Source organism: Oncorhynchus nerka, linkage group LG16 (assembly GCF_034236695.1).
Source record: "Oncorhynchus nerka isolate Pitt River linkage group LG16, Oner_Uvic_2.0, whole genome shotgun sequence".
Taxonomy (NCBI): domain Eukaryota; kingdom Metazoa; phylum Chordata; class Actinopteri; order Salmoniformes; family Salmonidae; genus Oncorhynchus; species Oncorhynchus nerka.
In genome coordinates, this window is record NC_088411.1 from 21,057,294 (window position 1) to 21,082,610 (window position 25,317).

At 39.3% G+C, this 25,317-nt stretch overlaps 1 protein-coding gene and 1 long non-coding RNA gene across 4 annotated transcripts; both read right to left on the minus strand.

Moving 5' to 3' along the window:
* Positions 1–349: 349 nt before the first annotated feature.
* Positions 350–5,920, minus strand: LOC115144595 (uncharacterized). Of its 3 annotated transcripts, none has more exons than XR_003865841.2 (4): positions 5,797–5,920; positions 5,598–5,694; positions 5,071–5,148; positions 350–810 (listed from the first exon to the last, which is right to left on the minus strand). It is a non-coding gene; the product is annotated as an uncharacterized LOC115144595 (long non-coding RNA). The 3 variants fall into 3 exon arrangements; XR_003865840.2 differs by having other exon boundaries at positions 5,071–5,176; XR_003865842.2 differs by lacking the exon at positions 5,598–5,694 and having other exon boundaries at positions 5,071–5,176.
* A 3,496-nt stretch (positions 5,921–9,416) lies between these two features.
* Positions 9,417–19,214, minus strand: noxo1b (NADPH oxidase organizer 1b). The gene is made up of 8 exons (XM_029685640.2): positions 19,089–19,214; positions 18,855–18,935; positions 18,661–18,733; positions 17,794–17,977; positions 16,656–16,849; positions 16,246–16,359; positions 13,536–13,653; positions 9,417–13,063 (listed from the first exon to the last, which is right to left on the minus strand). Exons 1-8 carry the CDS (start codon positions 19,161–19,163, stop codon positions 12,325–12,327), a joined length of 1,578 nt encoding a protein of 525 aa, XP_029541500.1. The 5' UTR covers positions 19,164–19,214; the 3' UTR covers positions 9,417–12,324.
* Positions 19,215–25,317: the final 6,103 nt, after the last annotated feature.

Here is a 25,317-nt window from a genome sequence, read left to right on the forward strand (position 1 = left end):
ATCATTCAAGATTTGGATTTGCCAGAATACAATAATCAACCTAATAGAAACATTATGAAAATGAAACATTCCATCAGAATACATCTGCAGTCTGTACAAAACACACCAAAATTAAATTAAAAGTTTAATTAAAATACAAACCTCTTTAATTTTCATAGTTCCGCATAATCATTATTTTATATAAAAACCCATATGTCTTTTAAAACGTCATTAATCATTTGTAAAATACAAAAATAAACCCTGTTCCCATATTAGGAGCTGCTGCTTGTGTTACTCTCCTCTGTAGTCTCCCCCTCTCCATATCCCTCATACACCTCTCCATATCCCTCATACACCTCTCCTTCCCCCTCTCCATATCCCTCATACACCTCTCCTTCCCCCTCTCTATATCCCTCATACACCTCTCCCTCACCCTCCTGTCCCTCCTCTGCCTCTCCCATGACCTCTAGACTCTCACAGATGAGTGCCACCTGCCTCCTAACTTGTGTCTGCATTCTCCTCATCTTCCTCCGGAGGGCGCCATCAATGGCTCTGTGGTTCTGCCTCTGGGACTCCACCTGCTGCTTCAGCCGCCTAGGGTAACCATAATCATCATCAAAGAGGATTCATCCATTTACACCAAGATCATTTGTATATTGTCAAGGGGAAATTCTAGCCTGGAATCCAAACTGAAGCAGTTGTGTTGGTTCTGGGTGGCCTGTGTGAGCAGAGCACCACAGTCCATGGGGCAGAGCTGGCTCCAGGGCTGACCGGTGCACCAACGAGCTCCTCAGACAGAGGGAAGGTGGCCGAGCAACCATCATTGTTACACTGCATGGGAGAGTGAGAAGGGGAGAGGGGGGGGGGGGGGGGGAGAGGACAGGAAGTGGAAGACTGTGGGAAAGTGCAAGTCAAAGATTGTGGTCAGTTGTTTACAAGATTTAGGGATAGTTCTGGTCCAGCTCAAGGTGTCATAGAAAACAAAACGATGTTAAACATATTTTCACGACCCTCCCATTGTACTGTACTGTACTGTAAAATGACCCCAAATAACAATAATTGTAGCGACCCTGTGTTTATAAACGTGGATATCGACTTTACCACTTTTGTGGCGCAGTTGATGCCACGCAGGGCTACAGGCTATAACGTTGAGGGTTCGCCGACCAGAACAGACGAGCTCAGTCTCCTTGCCTGTATCATTTACACTACGATCAGAGCCGGCTGCAGGCAACGATCAACTAGGAGGAAATCACATTTTCAACAATTTGAACAGTAAAGTATTTTTTGTACTTTTGACTCTATATTTGACACGTTTGGATTTAAAGTGCAGACTGTCAGCTCTAATTTGAGGGTCTTTTCATCCATATTGGGTGAACCGTTTATAAATGACAAATTACTTTTAGGGGAGCAAAAGTATTGGGCCAAATTCACTTATATTTTTATTAAAGTTAAGTATTTGCATATTCATAGCATGCAATGACTACATCAAGCTTGTGACTACAAATCTATTGGGTGATTTTCTGTTTGTTTTGGTTGTGCTTCAGATGATCTTTTAGAATGAATGGTAAATAATGTATTGTGTCATTTCGGAGTCACTTTTATTGTAAATAAGAATATAATGTGTTTCTGAACACTTCTACATACATGTGGATGCTGCCGTGATTACGGCTAATCCTGAATGAATTGTGAATAATGATGAGTGAGAAAGTTACAGAGGCACTAATATCGTACCCCCATTGGTAACTTTCCCACTCATGAATATTCACAATTTTCTCCCCTACACACAGTACCATTTTTAGAAGTGATCGGGATTGCACAATAAATTTTTCAGTCCCTATTCATCTGCCCTTTACATAGATACATTATACAATTACCTAGATACAGACACATTACCTAGATAACCTCAGACTTTAACATTACTTTAACCTAGATAGTCATCTGCCCTTTAACAGTCATTAACATAGTCATCTGCCCTTTAACCTCATAGACACATTACCTTTAGATACAGACACATTACAGAGTCATACAGACACATTACATAGATACAGACACATTACCTAGATACAGACACATTACCTAGATACAGACACATTACCTAGATACAGACACATTACAGAGATAGTCAGACACATTACATAGATACAGACACATTACTTTGGATAGATACAGACACATTACAGAGATACAGACACATTACCTAGATACAGACACATTACATAGATACAGACACATTACCTAGATACAGACACATTACATAGATACAGACACATTACATAGATACAGACACATTACCTAGATACAGACACATTACATAGATACAGACACATTACCTAGATACAGACACATTACATAGATACAGACACATTACATAGATAGATACAGACACATTACCTAGATACAGACACATTACTAGATTACATAGATACAGACACATTACCTAGATACAGACACATTACATAGATACAGACACATTACATAGATACAGACACATTACATAGATACAGACACATTACATAGATACAGACACATTACCTAGATACAGACACATTACATAGATACAGACACATTACATAGATACAGACACATTACATAGATACAGACACATTACCTAGATACAGACACATTACATACAGACACATTATACAGACACATTACATAGATACAGACACATTACATAGATACAGACACATTACATAGATACAGACACATTACATAGATACAGACACATTACATAGATACAGACACATTACATAGATACAGACACATTACATAGATACAGACACATTACATAGATACAGACACATTACATAGATACAGACACATTACATAGATACAGACACATTACATTACCTAGATACAGACACATTACATAGATACAGATACAGACACATTACATAGATACAGACATTACATAGATACCTAGATACAGACACATTACCTAGATACAGACACATTACCTAGATACAGACACATTACATAGAGATACAGACACATTACATAGATACAGACACATTACATAGATACAGACACATTACATAGATACAGACACATTACCTAGATACAGACACATTACATAGATACAGACACATTACCTAGATACAGACACATTACATAGATACAGACACATTACATAGATACAGACACATTACCTAGATACAGACACATTACATAGATACAGACACATTACCTAGATACAGACACATTACATAGATACAGACACATTACATAGATACAGACACATTACCTAGATACAGACACATTACATAGATACAGACACATTACCTAGATACAGACACATTACATAGATACAGACACATTACATAGATACAGACACATTACATAGATACAGACACATTACCTAGATACAGACACATTACATAGATACAGACACATTACATAGATACAGACACATTACATAGATACAGACACATTACATAGATACATAGATACAGACACATTACATAGATACAGACACATTACATACATATACAGACAGACACATTACATAGATACAGACACATTACATAGATACAGACACATTACATAGATACAGACACATTACATAGATACAGACACATTACATAGATACAGACACATTACATAGATACAGACACATTACATAGATACATTATACAATTACCTAGATACAGACACATTACAGAGATACAGACACATTACATAGATACAGACACATTACATAGATACAGACACATTACATAGATACAGACACATTACATAGATACAGACACATTACCTAGATACAGACACATTACATAGATACAGACACATTACATAGATACAGACACATTACATATATGCAGACACATTACATAGATACAGACACATTACATAGATACAGACACATTACATAGATACAGACACATTACATAGATACAGACACATTACATAGATACAGACACATTACATAGATACAGACACATTACATAGATAAGGACACATTATAGATACATTATACAATTACCTAGATACAGACACATTACAGAGATACAGACACATTACATAGATACAGACACATTACATAGATACAGACACATTACATAGATACAGACACATTACATAGATACAGACACATTACATAGATGCAGACACATTACATAGATACAGACACATTACATATATACAGACAAAAAGGTTATACTGTTCACTCATTAGCCAGATTTTTACATTCTTTTAAAACGTGATTATGGTTGGTATGGCTTTGTGTTACTGTGGTAGTTTGTTCCACTCAACAAATTGGTCTATAAAAATGTGTTCTTACCAGATAGATTTAAACAGTGAGTAGTCGAGTCTCTGGCTCTGGTATTATGCTGGTGAACATCTCTAACAAATCAAAAATATTTGGATAGGTATCTATAGGAGTCCATAATAATTCTGTGGACCAGACCAAGTTCAATTCATTCTACTCTTTCCCCCCCCCCACAGATAGCCTGCTTAGCTGCTTAAAATGTTTGACCTCCACAAGGGGAGAATTTAAGCACAATTCTTACAGGCTTGTTTTGGCTGGTCTTTAGCTTATTCTTTAGATGCTTGGGGCTGCTGGTGAACCATGATGTGCAGCATAATCAAACTGACACTGGACTAGCGCACTTGAGTCTTTAGGGTGTCAATGTCAAGCCATTTTGAGGATGCAGGAATTGTATTTTGGATGAACGTGCACATGCCTACAGGAGACTTTTGATGTAGCCTAATCAGATTGAAACATTGTACCTGTGTTTATGCCACATCTAAAGGCACTACATTTTGAAGATGAAATGACACATTTGGGCTCTAATGAAGCGTTAGGTTCTAGGTGCGCTTAGGATCAGTTTCTCAGATTGGAGGTTGTAGCAGTTCGCTTGTTAAGCTTTCCTTAAAATCTAGGCCTGTTGAGGGCATATGTGGCCTTATTATTATAGGATGATTTGGGAGAATTACGATCCTCAACAGACAGCACATCTCAGTGCCAAAAATCAACATTTTGTGTCCTAGAAACACAGGTTGCTTCATACCTTTCATAATAACACAGCTACTACTTTTTCTTATGAATAACCAGTTAAGGTTACACTGAGGACATGACCCAGTGTACTGTACCTCCTGAGCCACTGTAGGATGCAGATCTTGCAGAATACATGGTTCCAGGCCACTCTGACAGGATACCTCAGGACAGATCTACAGATGGTGCAGAGCAGATCATAGTCTGGACCGTCCACAAACAGGTCCACGTCGTAACACACACACACACACACACACACACACACACACACACACACACACACACACACACACACACACACTACTTTAGGTAGTTCTGAATCAAAGGAATGTCAAAAGCAGTAAGTTAGTCAAATCAAAGCCACTTTGTTATAATAAATCAGAATCCGTGAAAAGGAACACAGGAAGAATCAAATCCCCCCCCAACAATGACGATTTACAACATCCAGGCACTTTTTTATATTTGATTTTCCATGTGTTCCTTTCAATGACCCCATTCGATATCAACCAGCAGATGTATTTTTTGATACCTGTAGCTCTCTAGACACAAAGTTGTTCTCGAAAATCATCATCCATATTCCATCCGTAAAGTCACTGTTCATTATAATTTACATTTCCTAACTCACCATATTTCCCTGCTCTATTTTCAATTGTCATGAGGTCACAGTTGCCACTGTTTTCATTCCCACAGCTCAGCCCCTCACTCCCTTAGTTAGGACTAGCCTACATGTCAACAGCACAAACACATACACAAACAAATAGTCATTAGTGCCGAGCCACAACAATACACTGCTAAAACACCCTGGAAACAAGACACCAACTGACCAGTAATCATTCAGCTCCATGTCATTCCTCTTCTCTGAAGTTTTAGGGCCCACACTATAGTACTTACTGTTCGGCTCAAAACTCATGATAATGTCCAGAGCGTGTGATTTCACCACCTGGGTCTTTTTTTCTCTACCTCTCTTTACTGCTTTGACTAGATGTTGCCATGGAAACGGAAATAGGGCTTTGAATGGCGGCTGGCTCTAGAGCTTCCAAACCAAACACATTCTCTAGCTATTGTTCTGACTGACTGACACATTGAATGGGCTACTATGAATAGGCTTCTTTCAGAACTCAGCTGAGGTCTCTATTCAATAAAAAGTACACTTTCAGTAACAGCCAACTTAATTTTGTAGTTTACTTTATATATCATGCATTTCAGAACTTTTGTCTGTGACATTGGCTGAAGGTTTTCATGAGAACCAGGGTTTTTAAAAGTGTGCTATTATTTTGCATATTTGAAAACCTGTGGTGTTTACAGATGTAGGATTTTAATTTGAGCCAGTTTGCTACTGCAGGAAAATAATCCCGTAAATGTCAATTATTATGTGGATTATGAATCTTGAAAACACACCAACTTGCTACGTATGCTTGGGAAGACAATGCACAGGTCTCACTTACTGGCTAAATGTTTCTAAACATCTGGTAAGGATGGAGACAGGGCGAAGTTGTTACTCAGCAATTCTGGTAGTGTGAGAATTATGGATACAGATTATTATTGACACCTGTGTGACGGGTATCTGCAGATACCTGGCCTGTCGAGTGAGATGATTGAGATGATGCTTTGACTGGTCTTATTAAGTCACCTTTCTTAAGCGCCACATGTATGCTGATCCCTCCTTTATTCTTAATTGAACGGATGCCAACTTGTGACCTGCTTTGAGTACGTTGCACTGATCTCACTTACTGGAAAACGTTACAGGCATCCAGTCAATTGGAGACATGGGAATGATTTTTTATATATCAGCAATGAGTTAGGTTAAAGTTCAATTGAATAATCTCCTGATGCATTCAAATCTTTATTATCTTTCTTACAGTCTTAAACCTTCCCTTAAAAACATTCCCACCAGTAAATTCCCTAAACAATTCCCTCGTCTTTGCCGTCACTTTCCATTAAATATGTTCACATTTGCCCAATAAGCCGTCATTCTTTTAGCAACACCTGTGTGCAATACGCAAGCATGGCACTATGCCAAGTGGCAAAATGTTTCTACTCTTCCCAGCATCTACATGTTTTATCAGTGTTCTTCCTTGTGTTTGGATGAAGGAGTCATAATGTCAACACAATTAACCCTTTGTTACTGACCGCAAATGCCACTCCTAAAGTACACTGTTGATTTGCTTTAGTAGCAATAGTGGGAATTATAGACGCAATCAGAGATGTAATGAATTGGAAACTCCACATTCTTCTCTTTTATATGTTTCCTTTATTGTTTTATTGACATATTTTTCACTATCTAGAAATAGTGGGCTACTATAATCTGCTTGTGATAAGGCATGGATTGCTGCTGTGAGTACTCTATTTCTCAGAGAGAAACTATGAGAATACCTTCCTTATTTAACATACTAATAAATGGGTCATAAACTGCTTTTTCGTTTTCTTGTTTTGAAAAGCAAAACATATATTGTCCGTGAAGATTTATATTGAGTATGATACGTTTAAGAGACATTTATGTCCAAAAATAAGAATCCATTTTACTGTAGTATGAGTCATGTTAACAAAGGCCTTTTCTCAACATGCAGAGAGAGGTTATTTACCAACGACAACAACTTGAGAGACAAACTCATTTATCATCCAGCAGTGTCCAGGCCAAGGAGACTTAATCCTTATGACAGACAAGACTGGTAGAGATCAAAGGGAAAGGGGGAGACCTAGTCAGTTGTACAACTGAATGCCTTCAAGTGAAATGTGTCTTCCGCATTTAACCCAACCCCTCTGAATCAGAGAGGTGTGTGGGGAGGCTGCCGTAATCGACATCCACAGCGCCCAGGGAACAGTGGGATAACTGCCTTGCTCAGGGGCAGAACAACAGAGTTTTACCTTGTCAGCACAGGGATTCAATCCAGAAACCTTCTGGTTACTGGCCCAACACTCTAACCCCTAGGCTACCTGCCTAAAACAACCAAGTTACATAACATACTGTTATTCTCACCTCAATTAGAAGCAAATCTACAATCTCACATTAAAATGCTGGAAAGTGTCATGGCAATCCCTATGACTGCATTTAAGGAATGCATTTAATTATTCCGTTTAAGCAAGCTAGCAGGTAGCTTAGCGGTTAATAGCGTTTGGCCAGTAACCAAAATGTTGCTGTTTCGAACCCCTGAGCTGACGAGTTGAAAAATCTGTCAATGACCCCTTGAGCAAGGTACACATAACACTAATTGCTCTTGTAAGTCACTCTGGATAAGAGGGTCCTTGAACATGTAAGTAATCTTCCATTTGAAATGAATGGAATTGAACTCATTTGGAAAGATAAAAGAGTCCAAGAAAAAGTGAGTAATGTGAATCAGAATCTCAGCTCCTCAATCGCTTTGAGTGCACCAGTCCCTCCTGTAGCAAAGCACCCCCACAACAGATGCTGCCACCCCCTTGCTTCACGTTTTGGATGGTGTTCTTCGGCTTGCAAGCCTCCCCATTTTTCCTCCAAACATAACGATGGTCATTATGGCCAAACAGATCTATTTTTGTTTCATCAGACCAGAGGACATTTCTCCAAAAAGTTACAATATTTGTCCCAATGTGCAGTTGCAAACCGTAGTCTGGCTTTTCTATGGCATTTTGAAGCAGTGGCTTCTTCATTGCTGAGCAGCCTTTCAGGTTATGTTGATATAGGACTCGTTTTACTGTGGATATAGATACTCTGTACCTGCTTCCTCCAGCATCTTCACAAGGTCCTTTGCTGTTGTTCTGGGATTGATTTGCATTTTTCGAACCAAAGTACGTTCATCTGTAGGAGACAGAACGTGTCTCCTTCCTGAGCGGTATGACGGCTGCGTGGTCCCATGGTGTTTATAACTGCGCACCATTGTTTGTACAGATGAGCGTGGTACCTTCAGGCGTTTGGAAATTGCTCCCAAGGATGAACCAGACTTGTGGAGGTCTACAATTATTCTTCTGAGGTCTTGGCTGACATCTTTTGATTTTCCCATGATGTCAAGCAAAGAGCCACTGAGTTTGAAGGTAGGCCTGGAAATACATCCACAGGTACACCTCCAATCAATTAGCTCATCAGAAGCTTCTAAAGCCATGACATCATTTTCTGAAATTTTCCAAGCTGTTTAAAGGCACAGTCAGCTTAGTGTATGTAATCTTCTGACCCACTGGAATTGTGATAGTGAATTATAGTGAAATAATCTGTCTGTAAACAATTGTTGGAAAAATGACTTGTGTCATGCACAAAGTAGTCCTAACCGACTTGGAAAATAATATAGTTTGTTAACAAGACATTTGTGGAGTGGTTGAAAAACTAGTTTTAATGACTCCAACCTAACTGTATGTAAACTTCTGACTTCAATTGTATATACTTGAATGTACTACTATGACGATTAATACTATGATTTGACTTTTCATTAAGTTGAAAAAAAAATGGATATTTTTTGTAACAAATCAAAACATGTAACAAATCAAATCAAAGTTTATTGGTCTCGTACAGGTCCAGCAAAAAGCTCCTATAGCGCAGTAATACAATACCAATACTTCAATTATCCAGGAAGTCCACAACAATAAACAAATGCATCTCCTATACAGTAAACATGTGTCCAAAATGAAGTTGCTGGGGCCTGTTTGATGGGTGGGGGGCAATATGGTACTGTAATACCGTAATATATGCCATTACGTAGCAGACACTTTTATCAAAAGTGACAACAGTGCACACATTTTGGTATGCAACCGCAGTGGGAATCGAACCCACAACTCTGGTGTTGCTAGCGCCATGCTCTTTTGAACTGAGCCACGTACAGGACCACTACAATACATAAGTACAATACAATACTGTAAAATACAATACATAATTACTATATAGGTGGAAGATATATGAAACATGACCACTGTAAAAAAAAATACGACTTGGAAAGAGAGAAGACAAATACATTGAATTAAGTTTATAGGATAATGTTGATTGCATATAAGGCATACAGACAGTAATGATAAATACTTACAGTAAAATTCCAGTATGGAATAACAGTGACTTCAGACACCAACAGAAGAATGATATGTAGGCTACAACAAACAAACCAGTCATTGGTCAACTCTAAAGGGGTAGAATGAGAGCATTTCCATGCATTTCAATAATACATTGAAACTGAACCCCCTTGAAAATGCCCCTCCGGAAACAAATGCGCAATTTCAACATCATAATGAAAATCATTCTATAATATTAAAGTAAAGTAGATACAAATTATATCATACAAGCATACTATATTTAATTCTGTGTCATCCCGTATCTTTCGGAGACAACCGCGTGTCTCATTCCTTCATATTAAAATCAGACAGGAAAGGTGCATTGAAAATATCATCAGAATATAATGTTTCATCTCAAAATAGAAAAGGGACATTTTTGTGAACATTTGTGTGCTTGTTTCAGCTGTTACCGTGTAGTAATAGGAGTAGTAGTAGTAGTGACTAGTAAAATAAGTATTATTTGCATGTCAAATTATGTTTTTTTGGTTTGGGGCCTACTCTTTAAGGGTATGCACAAATTAGTGTGGCTTTAAAAGGTTAAGACTAGTAGCCAATTAATTTCTACCTTTATAACCTGTGAGCATTTCATGCTAATTTAAATAAGTATAATTAAATAGCAATAGTTTATCAATTATAAATAACATCAGAAAGTTGTCTACACATTTTAAAGTTCAACATTAGCTAGAGTTCCATCAATTTGTCGAAAGACTGGCTTCATGAAAGTGAAAAGCTGTGCGTAATTACGTAGTGCACATAAAAATAACTTTGTCATATAATTTTTCAGTTAACTAATAAAAAAAATAAGTACAATGTATTTCCATCCCATCTTTAAATCTGATTATGGATAAAAGCAAGATCATATTTATTTGTCAATTGACAGCCAAGCCCCGATCAACATGTCACCAGCATAAAATTAGGATATTTTAAGGAGTTTCAAGCTCATCATCACCATGCACTTTCACCACCCTGTGAGGTTCATCATTACTAATTGAATCTGTAGACTAATAAACTGTGTGCTTCTCCAAGTCGTAGTGGGAGGACTACACAACATGACATCACGTGACTGAAAGTTGACTGCCACATGAGGATTATTCCTCAACAAACGCACATTAAAGCATTTCCACTGCATTTGGTGCATGATCTACGCTATATATACAAAAGTATGTGGACACCCCTTCAAATGAGTGGATTTGGCTATTTCAGCCACACCCGTTGCTGACAGGTATATAAAATCTAGCACGCCACCATGCAATCTCCATAGACAAACACTGTCAGTAGAATGGCCTTACTGAAGAGCTCAGTGACTTTCAACCTGGAAGTCATAGAAGGCTGGAGTGGTTTAAGGCTCGCCTCCATTGGACTCTGGAGCAGTGGTAATGTGTTCTCTGGAGTAATGAGTCACGATTCAACATTTGTCAGTCCGATGGACGAATCTGGGTTTGGTGGATGTCAGGAGAACACTTCCTGCCCCAATAGTGCCAACTGTAAAGTTTGGTGGAGGAGGAATAATGGTCTGGGGCTGTTTTTAGATCCAGTGAAGGGAAAACTGAACACTACAGCATAACAATGACATTCTAGGCGATTCTGTGCTTCCAATTGTTTGGCAACAGTTTTGGGAAGGCCCTTTACTGTTTCAGCATGACAATACCCCTGTGCACAAAGCGAGGTCCATACAGAAATGGTTTGTCGGAATCGGTGTGGAAGAACTTGACTGGCCTGCACAGAGCCCTGACCTCAAACCCATCTAACACCTTTGGGATGAATTGGAACGCCGACTGTGAGCCAGGCCTAATCGCCCAACATCAGTGCCCGACCTCACTAATGCTCTTGTGGCTGAATGGAAGTACTGCTACAACATGTAGTGGAAAGCCTTCCCAGAAGAGTGGAGGCTGGTAAAGAAACAGAGGGGGGACCAACTTCATATTAATGACCATGATTTTGGAAGGAGATGTTCGACAAGCAGTTGTTCACATACTTTTGGTCATGGAGTGTATTTCACAGACAAAAACTTATTCCCCTGTTTTACGTATTTTGTTCTGTCAAGATTTAGAAAGTTTACTAACAATTATACCGTTTCCATCAGTCCTGTAGTGATTTTTTTATTCAACAGGTACTTTACTCATATAAAAATGTTTGGATGGAATTATGGTTAACGTAACATACAGAATAGGCATTTTTATGCAAATGTAACCCTAGTATTGCAAGCCATACTCAAAGCACTGCGCTTCATGTAAAGTCAACCTGGAGAGAATAGTGTAACCCCAAAAACTCCACTCTCCACCACCCACGGTTCCCCATAACCCTATCCCCATCTCCCAGTTCCCCCGCCACCGCTCCCAGCCTTTCTAGTGGGTCTGGACGGGGTCCTGCAGGGAGAACAGCCTCCCTCTGGAGGCCAAGGCAGCCTTGCGGGTCATGGTGGTACACCGGGTCAGGATCTCCTGGGCCCTGGGTCGCGGGGGCACCCTGGGTGCAGTGGTGGGCATCTTACAGGACCCAGTCTCAGACCTGGAGATAGGGCTGGATGACAGACTCTTTTCTGGGATGCTGCAGCCATTGTTGCTCTCCCTTAGCTGGGGTGAAGACCTGGGGCTGTTTGGGGGGCTCTGGGGCTCCTCCTCACTGCAGCTGGAAGAAGACGTCCTGACATTCCGGACTGACGAGCTGATGTCAGAGTTGGAGGACTTGGTCCAGCTGATGCTGCTCTTGCGGATTGCTGGATCCTGATTTGACTCAAGGTCTTCTCTCTCTCTTTGGGATGGAGGGACGGCCATGTCGGGACGGGTCTCAGACAGGAGCTCCAGAGAGCGGGTCTTCTGGAGACAGGAGGCCCGGTACGGATCATCCCTGGTCTGGGTTGATGTGTGCTGCTGCAGCCCTGTCTCCTCATACAGTGTGGGTGGGTAACAGTTGCCAGATTGGCTGTCTCTGCTGGATGCCAAGTTGAGAGTAGAGCTGTCCATGTGGGTTGCCAGATTGAGAGAGGAGCTGTGCAGCTTTCTCTGCAGGTTGTGGAGGCCAGCACGTGGGTTGTTGTAAGGCTGCAGGTACATGGAGGGAGAGTAGCCAGTTCTGCCTTTATACCTGGAGGGGAAAAGAGTTGTGTCACTCAGGGTTCAAAGAGTTTGTTTTTGATTAGAGGACATCTTCTGGTCATGGCCGTCATGTCAGAACGTTGAAAGTGGCGCCGTTCGTCACCATCAATCGTCATTTGTCAAAGGGAACCACCAACAAATGTTATGTTATCCCTACTCTCCTTACTGTTATTAGTTACCAAATACCTCTGTAAGAAAACCACAGGATTCCCTGATTTATGTCATTTTATTTCAGGTATTAACTTTTGGTGGCCATCACGTTTGGAGCGACAATGCATTCAACAGTTCCTCCCACATACCTGCTGCCACACTATCTTAGCTAAGACAATGAGAGGTTGTACATTGTCTGCATTGTCTTGTATTACAGACCCGACAATGAAACGCAGTGTTAGTTGCTTTGTCTGTGTAGCATTCTGAGAGGCAGACAGGCAGACAGATAGTCAGGCTACAAGTTAACATACCTGATGAGCCACCATCCGTCGTCTGATTTCCTCAGCACCTCGACCACAGAGCCAATAGGAACAGGCACCTCGTCATGCTTCTTAGTGGAGTAACTCCTCACAGCGCAGTAGAGAGTTCCTGAGGGACAAACCAGGAAGCAGGTTAAAACAACAGAGATTCCTTTCTACATCATCTACAGCAAGCCTTCGGGGCATTTATTGATATTGGATCTTGAGGAATCTCAAAACCATGACAGAATGTCTTGTAATGCAATCTTGTAATCTGGAATGCAATCTCAGTCTGTCATTCTCCATGATTTACAGTGCCTTGCGAAAGTATTCGGCCCCCTTGAACTTTGCGACCTTTTGCCACATTTCAGGCTTCAAACATAAAGATATAAAACTGTATTTTTTTGTGAAGAATCAACAACAAGTGGGGCACAATCATGAAGTGGAACGACATTTATTGGATATTTCAAACTTTTTTAACAAATCAAAAACTGAAAAATTGGGCCCCCTTAAGTTAATACTTTGTAGCGCCACCTTTTGCCGCGATTACAGCTGTAAGTCGCTTGGGGTATGTCTCTATCAGTTTTGCACATCGAGAGACTGACATTTTTTCCCATTCCTCCTTGCAAAACAGCTCGAGCTCAGTGAGGTTGGATGGAGAGCATTTGTGAACAGCAGTTTTCAGTTCTTTCCACAGATTCTCGATTGGATTCAGGTCTGGACTTTGACTTGGCCATTCTAACACCTGGATATGTTTATTTTTGAACCATTCCATTGTAGATTTTGCTTTATGTTTTGGATCATTGTCTTGTTGGAAGACAAATCTCCGTCCCAGTCTCAGGTCTTTTCCAGACTCCATCAGGTTTTCTTCCAGAATGGTCCTGTATTTGGCTCCATCCATCTTCCCATCAATTTTAACCATCTTCCCTGTCCCTGCTGAAGAAAAGCAGGCCCAAACCATGATGCTGCCACCACCATGTTTGACAGTGGGGATGGTGTGTTCAGGGTGATGAGCTGTGTTGCTTTTACGCCAAACATAACGTTTTGCATTGTTGCCAAAAAGTTCAATTTTGGTTTCATCTGACCAGAGCACCTTCTTCCACGTTTGGTGTGTCTCCCAGGTGGCTTGTGGCAAACTTTAAACGACACTTTTTATGGATATCTTTAAGAAATGGCTTTCTTCTTGCCACTCTTCCATAAAGGCCAGATTTGTGCAATATACAACTGATTGTTGTCCTATGGACAGATTCTCCCACCTCAGCTGTAGATCTCTGCAGTTCATCCAGAGTGATCATGGGCCTCTTGGCTGCATCTCTGATCAGTCTTCTCCTTGTATGAGCTGAAAGTTTAGAGGGACGGCCAGGTCTTGGTAGATTTGCAGTGGTCTGATACTCCTTCCATTTCAATATTATCGCTTGCACAGTGCTCCTTGGGATGTTTAAAGCTCAGAGATACTCACTGAACTTCTGGAGAGAGTTTGCTGCACTGAAAGTAAAGGGGCTGAATAATTTTGCACGCCCAATTTTTCAGTTTTTGATTTGTTAAAAAAGTTTGAAATATCCAATAAATGTCGTTCCACTTCATGATTGTGTCCCACTTGTTGTTGATTCTTCACAAAAAAATACAGTTTTATATCTTTATGTTTGTTATGTTTATTTCAATTATCTGATTTCCTCATATGAACTGTAACTCAGTAAAATCTTTGAAATGATTGTATGTTGCATTTATATTTTTGTTCAGTGTACTGTACATTCAGTTAACATTTGATAGTTAATCCAGAGATTCTTACCTTTGCCTCGACTCGGCAGTCTCATCCAGATCATAATGACATTTGTAGTTCTGTTTGATAGCCACATTAGCAGCTAACTAGCATTTCATTTTATGTGTGTGGGGCGGGGGCTACAGGCGTATATATTGATAAAAGTCATGTTGTCCTAGAGATATTTACACACAGTTATCAAAACGTAAGCCTACATGAAACAGCACTTATTTTAAGTGTTTCTAAAATCCCCTATGGGAAAAAATGAATGGTGCAAAAATTCCCTATTTGACCACTAGGTTTTATGGGTATTATGACTCATGCTGTGGTACTCAGTGGAGGACTGCTCCTACTGGGGAGTGCCAATATGGCCGACCAGTGGCATCAAAGCCTCTCAATGGCCAATACATAGCATCAGCAAATAAGGGTTTATATACATCACTGGTCATTCTCTACTATGTTGGGATGAGGGTAATTTATCACTCCAGTATTTAAATGCTAAATTGTAATTACCTTGCCACTATGACCTATTTATTGCCTTACCTCCCTTATCCTACCTCATTTACACACACTGTATATAGACTTTTTTTCTATTGTGTTATTGACCGTACTTTTGTTTATTCGCGTGTAACTCTGTGTTGTTGTATGTGTCGCACTGCTATGCGTTTATCTTGGCCAGGTCGCAGTTGCAAATGAGAACTTGTTCTCAACTGGCCTACCTGGTTAAATAAAGGTGAAATTAAACAATGTAAAAATGGTATCTAGTTCAGGACTTCCCCCTAGTGTCTGGCTGGCTGTGGAATTTTCTAACCACAAAACTGAATGTCTGGAATGGTTTTATCCTTAAGCCAACTGCAATACATCGTAGGCTTAGTATATTAAACTAACTTTCACAACATCTACTGTGATTAAGTTTGGACTGTGGACAGGATATGTATCAATATAGATTAAAAAGTATCTTACCCCCCAAGGGAATTCCATCCAATTCATCTCCATCCTTCTCTGCCTCACACATCTCTAGGTAAGGAGCAGGGAACCAGGCCAACTGTTTGTCCTCGTTCTCCACCAGCCACCAGCCTGAATGAACACACATAAACAGAGACATTATATACGATGATTTTTATTTATTTTATTTTTGATTGAACCTTTTTTTAACTAGGCAAGCCATTTAAGAACCAATTCTTATTTACAATGACGGAGGATGCAAGTATCTATTATCCCATAAATGTATCTTAATTAGACTAGTCTTGATTTCCATGCTTCTCCACACAAAGCTTGAAAGTGGAGCCTATCCCAGGTTAACAGTGGAGGGAGAAATTAAATGTGGGCTAACCTATGTTAAAATTGTAAACTAAATCAAAGAGGACTCTAACCTGCTGGGTCTTTGATGAGCACATCCAGCCTCTCATCCAAGGCCACTTTAAAGGGCCTGTTCTTAGTGTCCTTGGTGTTGTAGGGCTCCACACAGCAGTAAGACTGGCTCACAAAAGGGTGTGTCACGTTGCCCAGGCTCAGACGCTGCCCGCTCATGTCCTCCAGCCCATCCCCCGATGGTAGGATCATGACGCTGTGGAGAGGAGACAAACAGACATTGTTAACGTTTTTACCTGCTGGCAGAGATGGCCAGTATTTATGTTACATGTATTTTAAATATGTATTTCAATTACTTCTGAGTATTATGTCATTTGTATTACACTGGGCTGAACATTCCAATGTATTTTGTAACAAGATACTTTCGAGAGCTGTAATTTGTATTTTCAAAATACAAAATACTTTTCTATACTTTTTGTTGTTGTTGCAGTTCACAATTTTGTGCCCCCCTTTCACCCTGCATTAATATCAGAATTCGGGTGCCACTATTGTGTGATAAGAGCGTCTGCTAAACTAAATATAAATGTATATGTAAAAATTAACAATTGCAAAGCATGCCGAGTAGTATTGTAATGAGCTTCGCCCCGGAACAAGGCTAATAATAATAATACCCAGTGTGCTTTGCAGTTCATTTCCATTTTGGTCATTTAGCAAACAATTATCCAGAGTGACTTACAGTCAGTGCATTCAACTGAGGTAGATAAACAACAACATATCACTGTCATAGCAACTAAAACGTTTCTGTAACCATTACTGAGAATGTTGTTGCTGTTCGGCAGGCAACTTGCAAATGTATTTCTGTATTTTAAGTATTTAAGTATTTTGTCATTTATTTTTATGCATCTTTATTCTATTTTGTAATTGTATTTAGTAATTTTGTGCCCATATCTGTCTGCTGTGTTTCTTTAGACAGAGGAACAGAGGCAACCTTGCAAGTTGCAACTCTTTGAAAGTATTTTTCATGAGACGGCCTGAGAGTGCTAGGTGCATAAAATGTTGTTGTCATTTAGTAAGTAGAGTAGACGGTCTCATTCAGTACAATTTTAATAATAAGTGTTGTAGTGAAATAAGAAGGCTGAAAAATGACTTGATAGGCTGAAACGCCCACATTAAAAGGAGGGATGTTTGTAAAGTGTTTACCTGTTTTTGGTGAAGTCTGCCTGCAGGTCGTGGTCTTTGGGCATGAAGAACTGGGTGACATCTGAACTGCAGCTCACCACGGGGTCACACCTGAGCAGCTCGCTACAGTAGTTTTCCAGTAAATTCATCCGACGCATTGACCAACTAGGATCCTTCTTCTGGATCTTTCTCCTCATAGCTATGGCTGGGGTAGACAGAAGAGGAAAATGAAAAAGGTCAGCTCCGCACTCTGTATTTGCAGTGAAAGAAAGGAAAATGTCTTCCATATTTAGTGAAGAGAAAGAATGGAAAATGTTTTCTATATTTTTTAATTGAAGGGTTACACTTTTTCATTGAGGTTGGGACTCTTCATTCAAATCCTCAATCATGGACACTCTTACGACAGTTGTGGCTGCTTTGAAAGCTGTATTGTTGTCTCTACCTTCTTGCCCTTTGTGCTGTTGTCAGTGCCCAATAATGTTTGCACCATGTTTTGTGCTGCTACCATGTTGTTGTCATGTTGTGATGCTACCATGCTGTGTTGTCATGTGTTGCTGCCTTGCTATGTTGTTGTTTTTAGGTCTCTCTTTATGTAGTATTGTCCCTCTTGTCATGATGTGTGTTTTTCCTATATTTTTATTTTATTTTATTTTTAATTCAAGCAGGAGGCCTTTTGCCTTTTGGTAGGCCTTCATTGTAAATAAGAATCTGTTCTTAACTGACTAGCCTAGATTAAATAAAGGTTACAAAAAAATACAAAAAAATTAGGAAGAAGAACAACATGAACCCGAGGAGGAGGTGAGATAGGAGAGTGATGAAGGAGAGTTGACATTGCTTGGGGGTAGATTGTGAGTCAAAGATGAGACTTTTGTGATGTTGTTGATTTACCTCTGAATTTGGGAATCACTCTGTCTCTCTTGCGGAAAGGATTCTCAAGGGGAAACCTCTTCTTCAATTGCCTCTGTTGAAAAAAGAGCAGGGATAGTGGTTTTGAATGACAAATTGTCAACACATCCGCTGATAAAGATGAACCGATCCTTTTTTCTTTTCTTTTTGATGTACAGGTTAAGTTTTAAACTTACGTGAAACTCCTTAAAATCCAATAATGATCTGTAGACAATGACTTCACTCTCATCAGACCACAGAACAGAGGTCATAAACATCTGTAGAATTAAAAAAAAATAACATTAATTTATAATTATGTACAAATTCAACGAATGCAGATATATGGAAACATTTATAACTTTATGTACACACAAATGGCATAATACACAAACAACACACACATTACAATATTAATGTATATAGTGGTTTACCTTGATTTTAGATGCCTCTTTATGCATCACTCCAATAATCCGGACACTGATGGCATAGCGCATCTGGTCTCCCATGTCTGAGATTATTGACCTATTTCTTTTCGTTGGTAATGGTCTCCTCTCCAGTCTCTTGTTTTACACTCTATCGGCTGCGTGAGTACAATTTATACTTTGGGAGAAGAGGCGGAGTCGGTTATCACACCAGCCGCCCGCCGGAGCGATCCGGGTTGCGCTGAGTTCGTCGGTTGTGCACGTGAATAAATATTTAAAACACGTGGCATATACAACAAAATCATCGTCTCGGTGGCGCTTTGTACCTGGCTGTGGGCGGTGGGCTGTAGGCTAAAGGGAATACATCTTTGCATGCCTTGTCTAGAAGTGAATTGGACGGTTTCGATAGATTTTTTACATCGGTCAATTTTAACCACCCAGTTCACCGCCAACATAAATCAATTACGGAAGAAACGGAGGATAGTACAGTATTCAGTATGAACCAATACATCAATGTATAAAGTTAATAAACAAGGGTTTGGTAATGGGTAGGCAGCAGGCTAGGCCGATATTTACTCTTCGATTAATTTGTAGGCATAGGGTACTAGAGGGGTAACTTAGCACCCCCCTTTAATTGCTGACACTGACACAAAAAAGCAAGGTTTGGGGGAAAAAAATGGTATGTGGATGAAGTCCCTTTTTTTTAAACTCACCTGCACATTAATTGTCTTTGTTGTTTCTTTTCTGTACAATCCATTATGTACAATTGCACTAAATATTATTTGAATAATACAATATTTTAAATATCAGCAGTCTTTAAAATGACATTCAGGAGCAAAAGGTTTTCAATAGGTGTTTTTAATTCATTACAAAAAAGTATTCATTGGAATATAACATTTGATAACAATAACTTAACCAATTCATTCAGTGTAACATTGATGTGGCAACTCGCTTATGCTCTGCTATTGCACATTTGTAATTTGTACCTAGGTCACAAATAAAACTATCCCCAGTCAAATTGGAGCACAACTCACGAACCTACCTCCTGCACTGCTCACATCTAATCCAGACCCCTCCTGTGATTTAAAACAGGGGGAGAGATGCCAATTGAAAAGCTTTTTCTTAAAAATGTAGCTAGCTATCTAGCTATATGATATACAATGCTGTGTAAAATAGCCAAAAGGCTATAAAGTAACATTAACTGTAAAGCTATCAGTCACTAGTGGAAACATTTACAACTGCAATTAAGTTACGTTATCTTTTTTATGTATTTTGCCTCAGACGGTCTGGTAGTAAGGTTGCTAGCTAGCCGTCCTAGCAGTTTATGCTAACTAGCTAGCTGGCTAGCATTTACTACTAATGAAGTTCCTAGCTAGCAAGTTAGCGTAAACTAGCGCTAACCATAAAGGAGTAACAGATACCCCCTATTATGTGGGGGAGGGGCTAGTTGCCCCCAACACACTCATCCAACTTTACTCAAAAAGTATCCAAATGTTTCTGTCTAAACAAGTGGATTATTTATCTTGAGGCTTTCCTACTTGTATATTTTAAAAAACTTTTTCAAAATTTCAAATGTTTCAAAATAGCTTTGTTGAAATATCACCAAAAGTTGTGATGATACAGAGGACATGTACACCTGCCTATTGACTCGGTATTGGTACCCCCTGTATATAGCCTCATTATTGTTATTTTATTGTGTTACTTTTTATTTTATTTCTTACTTTAGTTTATTTAGTAAATATTTTCTTAACTCTCTTTCTTGAACTGCATTGTTGGTTAAAAGCATTTCACAGTAAGGTCTACGGTACGGTAAGGTATTTGGTGCATGTGACAAATAAAATTTGATTTTGATTTGATTTAATAATCTACTAATACCAACCTTCCCCATTTGTACCTTCCTAACTGGGCCAAATTGTTTTGTTTCCCCTGGCTGCCACGGACCTCTGGCCCTGGCTCTGTTTATCTGACTCCTAATAAAAATCCTCCTGCTGCATGTGCAATCCCTCCACACCTGTCATCCGATTCTAATTTCCCCCGTCATGACTAGATGGGGGAGACAGTCCCAGGTGTCTCTTCAAAGTGAGGGTGGTGATAGGGGGTTGGATCTGAGGGGCGCAGGCTTTGGGAGCGTCTGAAGGGGTGCCAGGACCTCTCCCCCAGACTCCGTCAGTAAAGGTCAGCTCTGTCAGGACCTGAGTGGATGTCAACAAACACCTGGAGAAGAACCACATGTGCCTCGCTGGGCTGGACACGGGACACGAGGGGGATGACTGGCTGTTTCTGGGAGGATTTACATGCATGCACACACACTGTAAAACCAAGTGTTGAGGATCTGAACACATAACTGAACATTTTCTGTAACACTTTTTAAAGTGGCAATATGTAACTTTTGGGGGGCCCGACCAATTTCACCAAAAAAAATTGAGTTATATATATATAACGAAGAAGCGGTAAATTTCTTATTTTTACTTTCAGTTTTGTACACCAGCTTCAAGCAGCTGAAACAACAACATTTTTGGTTATGGAAACCATTTTTCACAAAGATTTAGATGGTACAATGATTCTCTACATTAAACTATCTTATTTTGTAACGTAAACTGAAATTAGGCAAATTGTTAGAGGTTTAGCAACCAGAAAATGACGGAGCGATTTCTGCATAGTGTAACTTTAAACGCGTCAAGGCATTTAGAATTTCAATGAAAACGTGTCACAGCGTTTAGATTGTAAACACCAGAACATGTTTATTCGCTGACTGTTAAACTGTTTAAACACATGAACACGTTTATTCAGAGATACCCACCTATGACAGTGTTTTTTTTACGTGGATGTTGCTTTTAATTCCTTCCATTCCTGAAGTCTTCACCAAGTGACTGCCTAAGTGAATGTGTTTACATTAAAAGTACCCCTCTATGACCACATATTATACATTTCATAAGGCCTTTAGTTATGGCCTAGTTATTCTGGTCTGAAAACATTGTATCATGGGCCAAATCAGACCTGCAAGTCACAATATAGTGGTTTGTGAAGTTATTGGTAATTCCTATCGGAATCCAGCCAGAGGGAGAATATCCATGACGTGAAATATTTTATCCCCCACAACCTGCACTCGGGATGACTGCTGTGGTAAAACTACCTAAATCATCTAAACTGTAACAACAAGTAATAGGTACGGTAAGTCCAACCCCTCACAGATTGGATTATTTTAGAAAAATGTATAAGATCAATTCATCAATCATTGTGCATGAGGAAACATAAATATTAAAACAAACGATTCAAAAAATCCACCTTACAACAAAGCATTCTGGGAAATGTGATAATATGGCCCCTCCCACATATTTTTCACTCCGAGAGAGTTCATGGAAATTAACTCAACACAGTCGAGTAGCAATAACACCATGCGATTGAAAATATTTCTTGAATCAAATGTCCTTTCCAGTTGTGCTGAGATATAGGTAAGGTGACAGACATTCCTAAAGATCATAAGAATAAAAGTCATGTCAATTTCTAATGACGAAATGCACACTAAACAGGACAATGGGAAAGTAAACACTAATGTTTAAAATCTGAACACTTAGGTGATATACAGTCCCTAAAAAGTATTCACATCCCTTGACTTTTTCCACATTTTGTTGTGTTACAGCAATCATTTTAAATGGATTAAATAGAGATTTTATCGCCTACTCACAATACCATATAATGTCAAAATGAAATAACTTTTTCAAAATTTGTACAGATTAATAAAAAATGAAAACCTGAAGTATCTTGAGTCAATACGTATTCAACCCCTGTGTTATGGACTCTGTGTGTGTCACGCCCTGGCCTTTGTTATCTTTGTTTTCTTTATTATTTTTGGTTAGGCCAGGGTGTGACATGGGAGATGTATGGTTTTGTCTCATCTAGGGTGTTTGTACTGTCTAGGGGTTTTTGTAGATTTATGGGGTTGTGTTCATTCTAGGTGTTTATGTAAGTCTATAGTTGCCTAGATTGGTTCTCAATCAGAGGCAGGTGTTTATCGTTGTCTCTGATTGGGAACCATATTTAGGCAGCCATGTTCTTTGGTTATTTTGGTGGGTGATTGTTTCCTGTGTCAGTGTTTGTGCCACACGGGACTGTTTTGTTGCCAGTTCACATTATTATTTTGTATTTGTGTTCATGTTTAGTTTTTCTTATTAAAAACCATGGACACCTACCACGCTGCGTATTGGTCCGTTCCTTGTTTCACCTTTTCAGAGGAAGAGGAGGAAATCTGCCGTGACAGTGTGCAATAATAGTGTTTCCAATTATTTTTTTAATGACTATCTCATCTATGTACCACACACATACAAGTATCTGTATGGTCGAGCAGTAAATTTCAAACAGGTGAAGCTTGTGGGGGTGGTAGAGTAAAACTAAGAATAGTTTGTAGGCCGAAGACCGATTTTCGCGATAACAAACACCGCTCTAGCTCTGCCACCTTTCACCAGAGATGCAGAAGGGTGACATCCACAGATGCAGTGGATTGAGACGCAGCCCATGCAACAAAAAAAGAGTTTAAGTTGACACATTTTTATGGGGATTTTTTAAATTATGCTAATTACAGTTCCGTGGGCCACAGACTTCAACTGTAGGGGATAAGCATCCTGTTACGTCTGTCGTCGGAATGAGACCAAGGTGCAGCGTGGTAAGCGTACATCTTATTTTATTTTAGATGAACACACACACACAAAAAAAAGAGCAAGGGCCGTAACGTTCTGCAGGCTACACAGTAACTGAACAAAAACAAGATCCCACAAACTCAGGTGGAAAACAGGCTGCCTAAGTATGATTCCCAATCAGAGACAACGATAGACAGCTGCCTCTGATTGGGAACCATACCCAGCCAACAAAGAAATAGAAAACTAGAATGCCCACCCAAATCGCACCCTGACCTAACCAAATAGAGAAATTAAATGGCTCTCTAAGGTCAGGGCATGACACATCCTAAGTATTTTACCTTTTTTTGTAACCCACTTAAAGGATTGTTGTAGATCATCAGTTTTATTTTTCCTATTGCCATTATTTTGTTTTTTTTTCCACATTCATTTTATATCCTGAGATTTTTGAGTATTCTGAAAATATTTTCAGCGGGGAGGCATTGAGTTTTCAATATTGGTCATGTATATCAGGAGATTATCTGCAAATAGCTTCAGTATATATTAATGTTTACCAATACATATACTTGTTATGTTTGGGTCATGTCTAATTATTTCTGCAAGCGGTTCAATTGCCAGTGCAAACAGGAGGAGGGAGAGAGGACATACCTGTCTTGTGCCCCTTTCTAAATCAATTTCATCTGACAATGTATTATTTGTGTATATTTTTGCTTTGGGACATTTATATAATATTTTTATTACATTAATTATTTCAGTTGGAATGTTGAAAGCTGCCAACGTTTTGAATAGAAAAGGCCATTACATACTTTTCCAATAGCCATTATTGATGACTCTGTCTTGTTTTTTTAGTGTATTCTATTAAACTGAAATATGTTCTTGTATTTTTTAATATTTTTTTTATAAACCCTGTTTGTATAAAGTCTGGTAAGACTTTTGCAATTCTGTTGCTTATAAGCTTTGTTATTATTTTATTGTCACAATTTATTCAACGTATTGGTCTATAATCAGCAAGGGACACTCCAGATTTTCCAGGTTTTAATATAACTGAAATAACTGATTGATACATAGAACTAGTAAGCACTGAATTGAGTGATGCGTGTTGTCATTTGTGTAAATAGGGGCGCTGCTTTGTCCAAAAATGTTAAACAGAATTCTGTGGGAAACCATCCATTCCTTTTTCTCTGCGCTAATGTTTTAACAGTGTCTGATATTTATTTCTGGGTGACCTCTGTTTTTAACCTCTTTGGGCTAGGGGGCAGAATTTTCACTTTTGGATAAATAGCATCCCCAATTTCAATTTCCTGCTACTCATGCCAAGAATATAAGATATGCATATTATTCATATATGTGGATAGAAAACACTCTGAAGTTTCTAAAACTGTTTGAATCATGTCTGTGAGTATAACAAAACTTATGTAGCAGGCAAAACCCAGAGGACTAACTGTTCAGAATTTATTTTTTTGCCTCTCTCTGTTCCCTCTGTTCCCTCTCTCTGTTTTCAGTTCCTACCGCTTCCACTGGATGTCACCAGTCTTTGGAATTTGGTTGAGGTTATTCCTTTGTGCAATGAAGAAGTAGGCCAACTAGGAACTGGGTACACTGTTGAG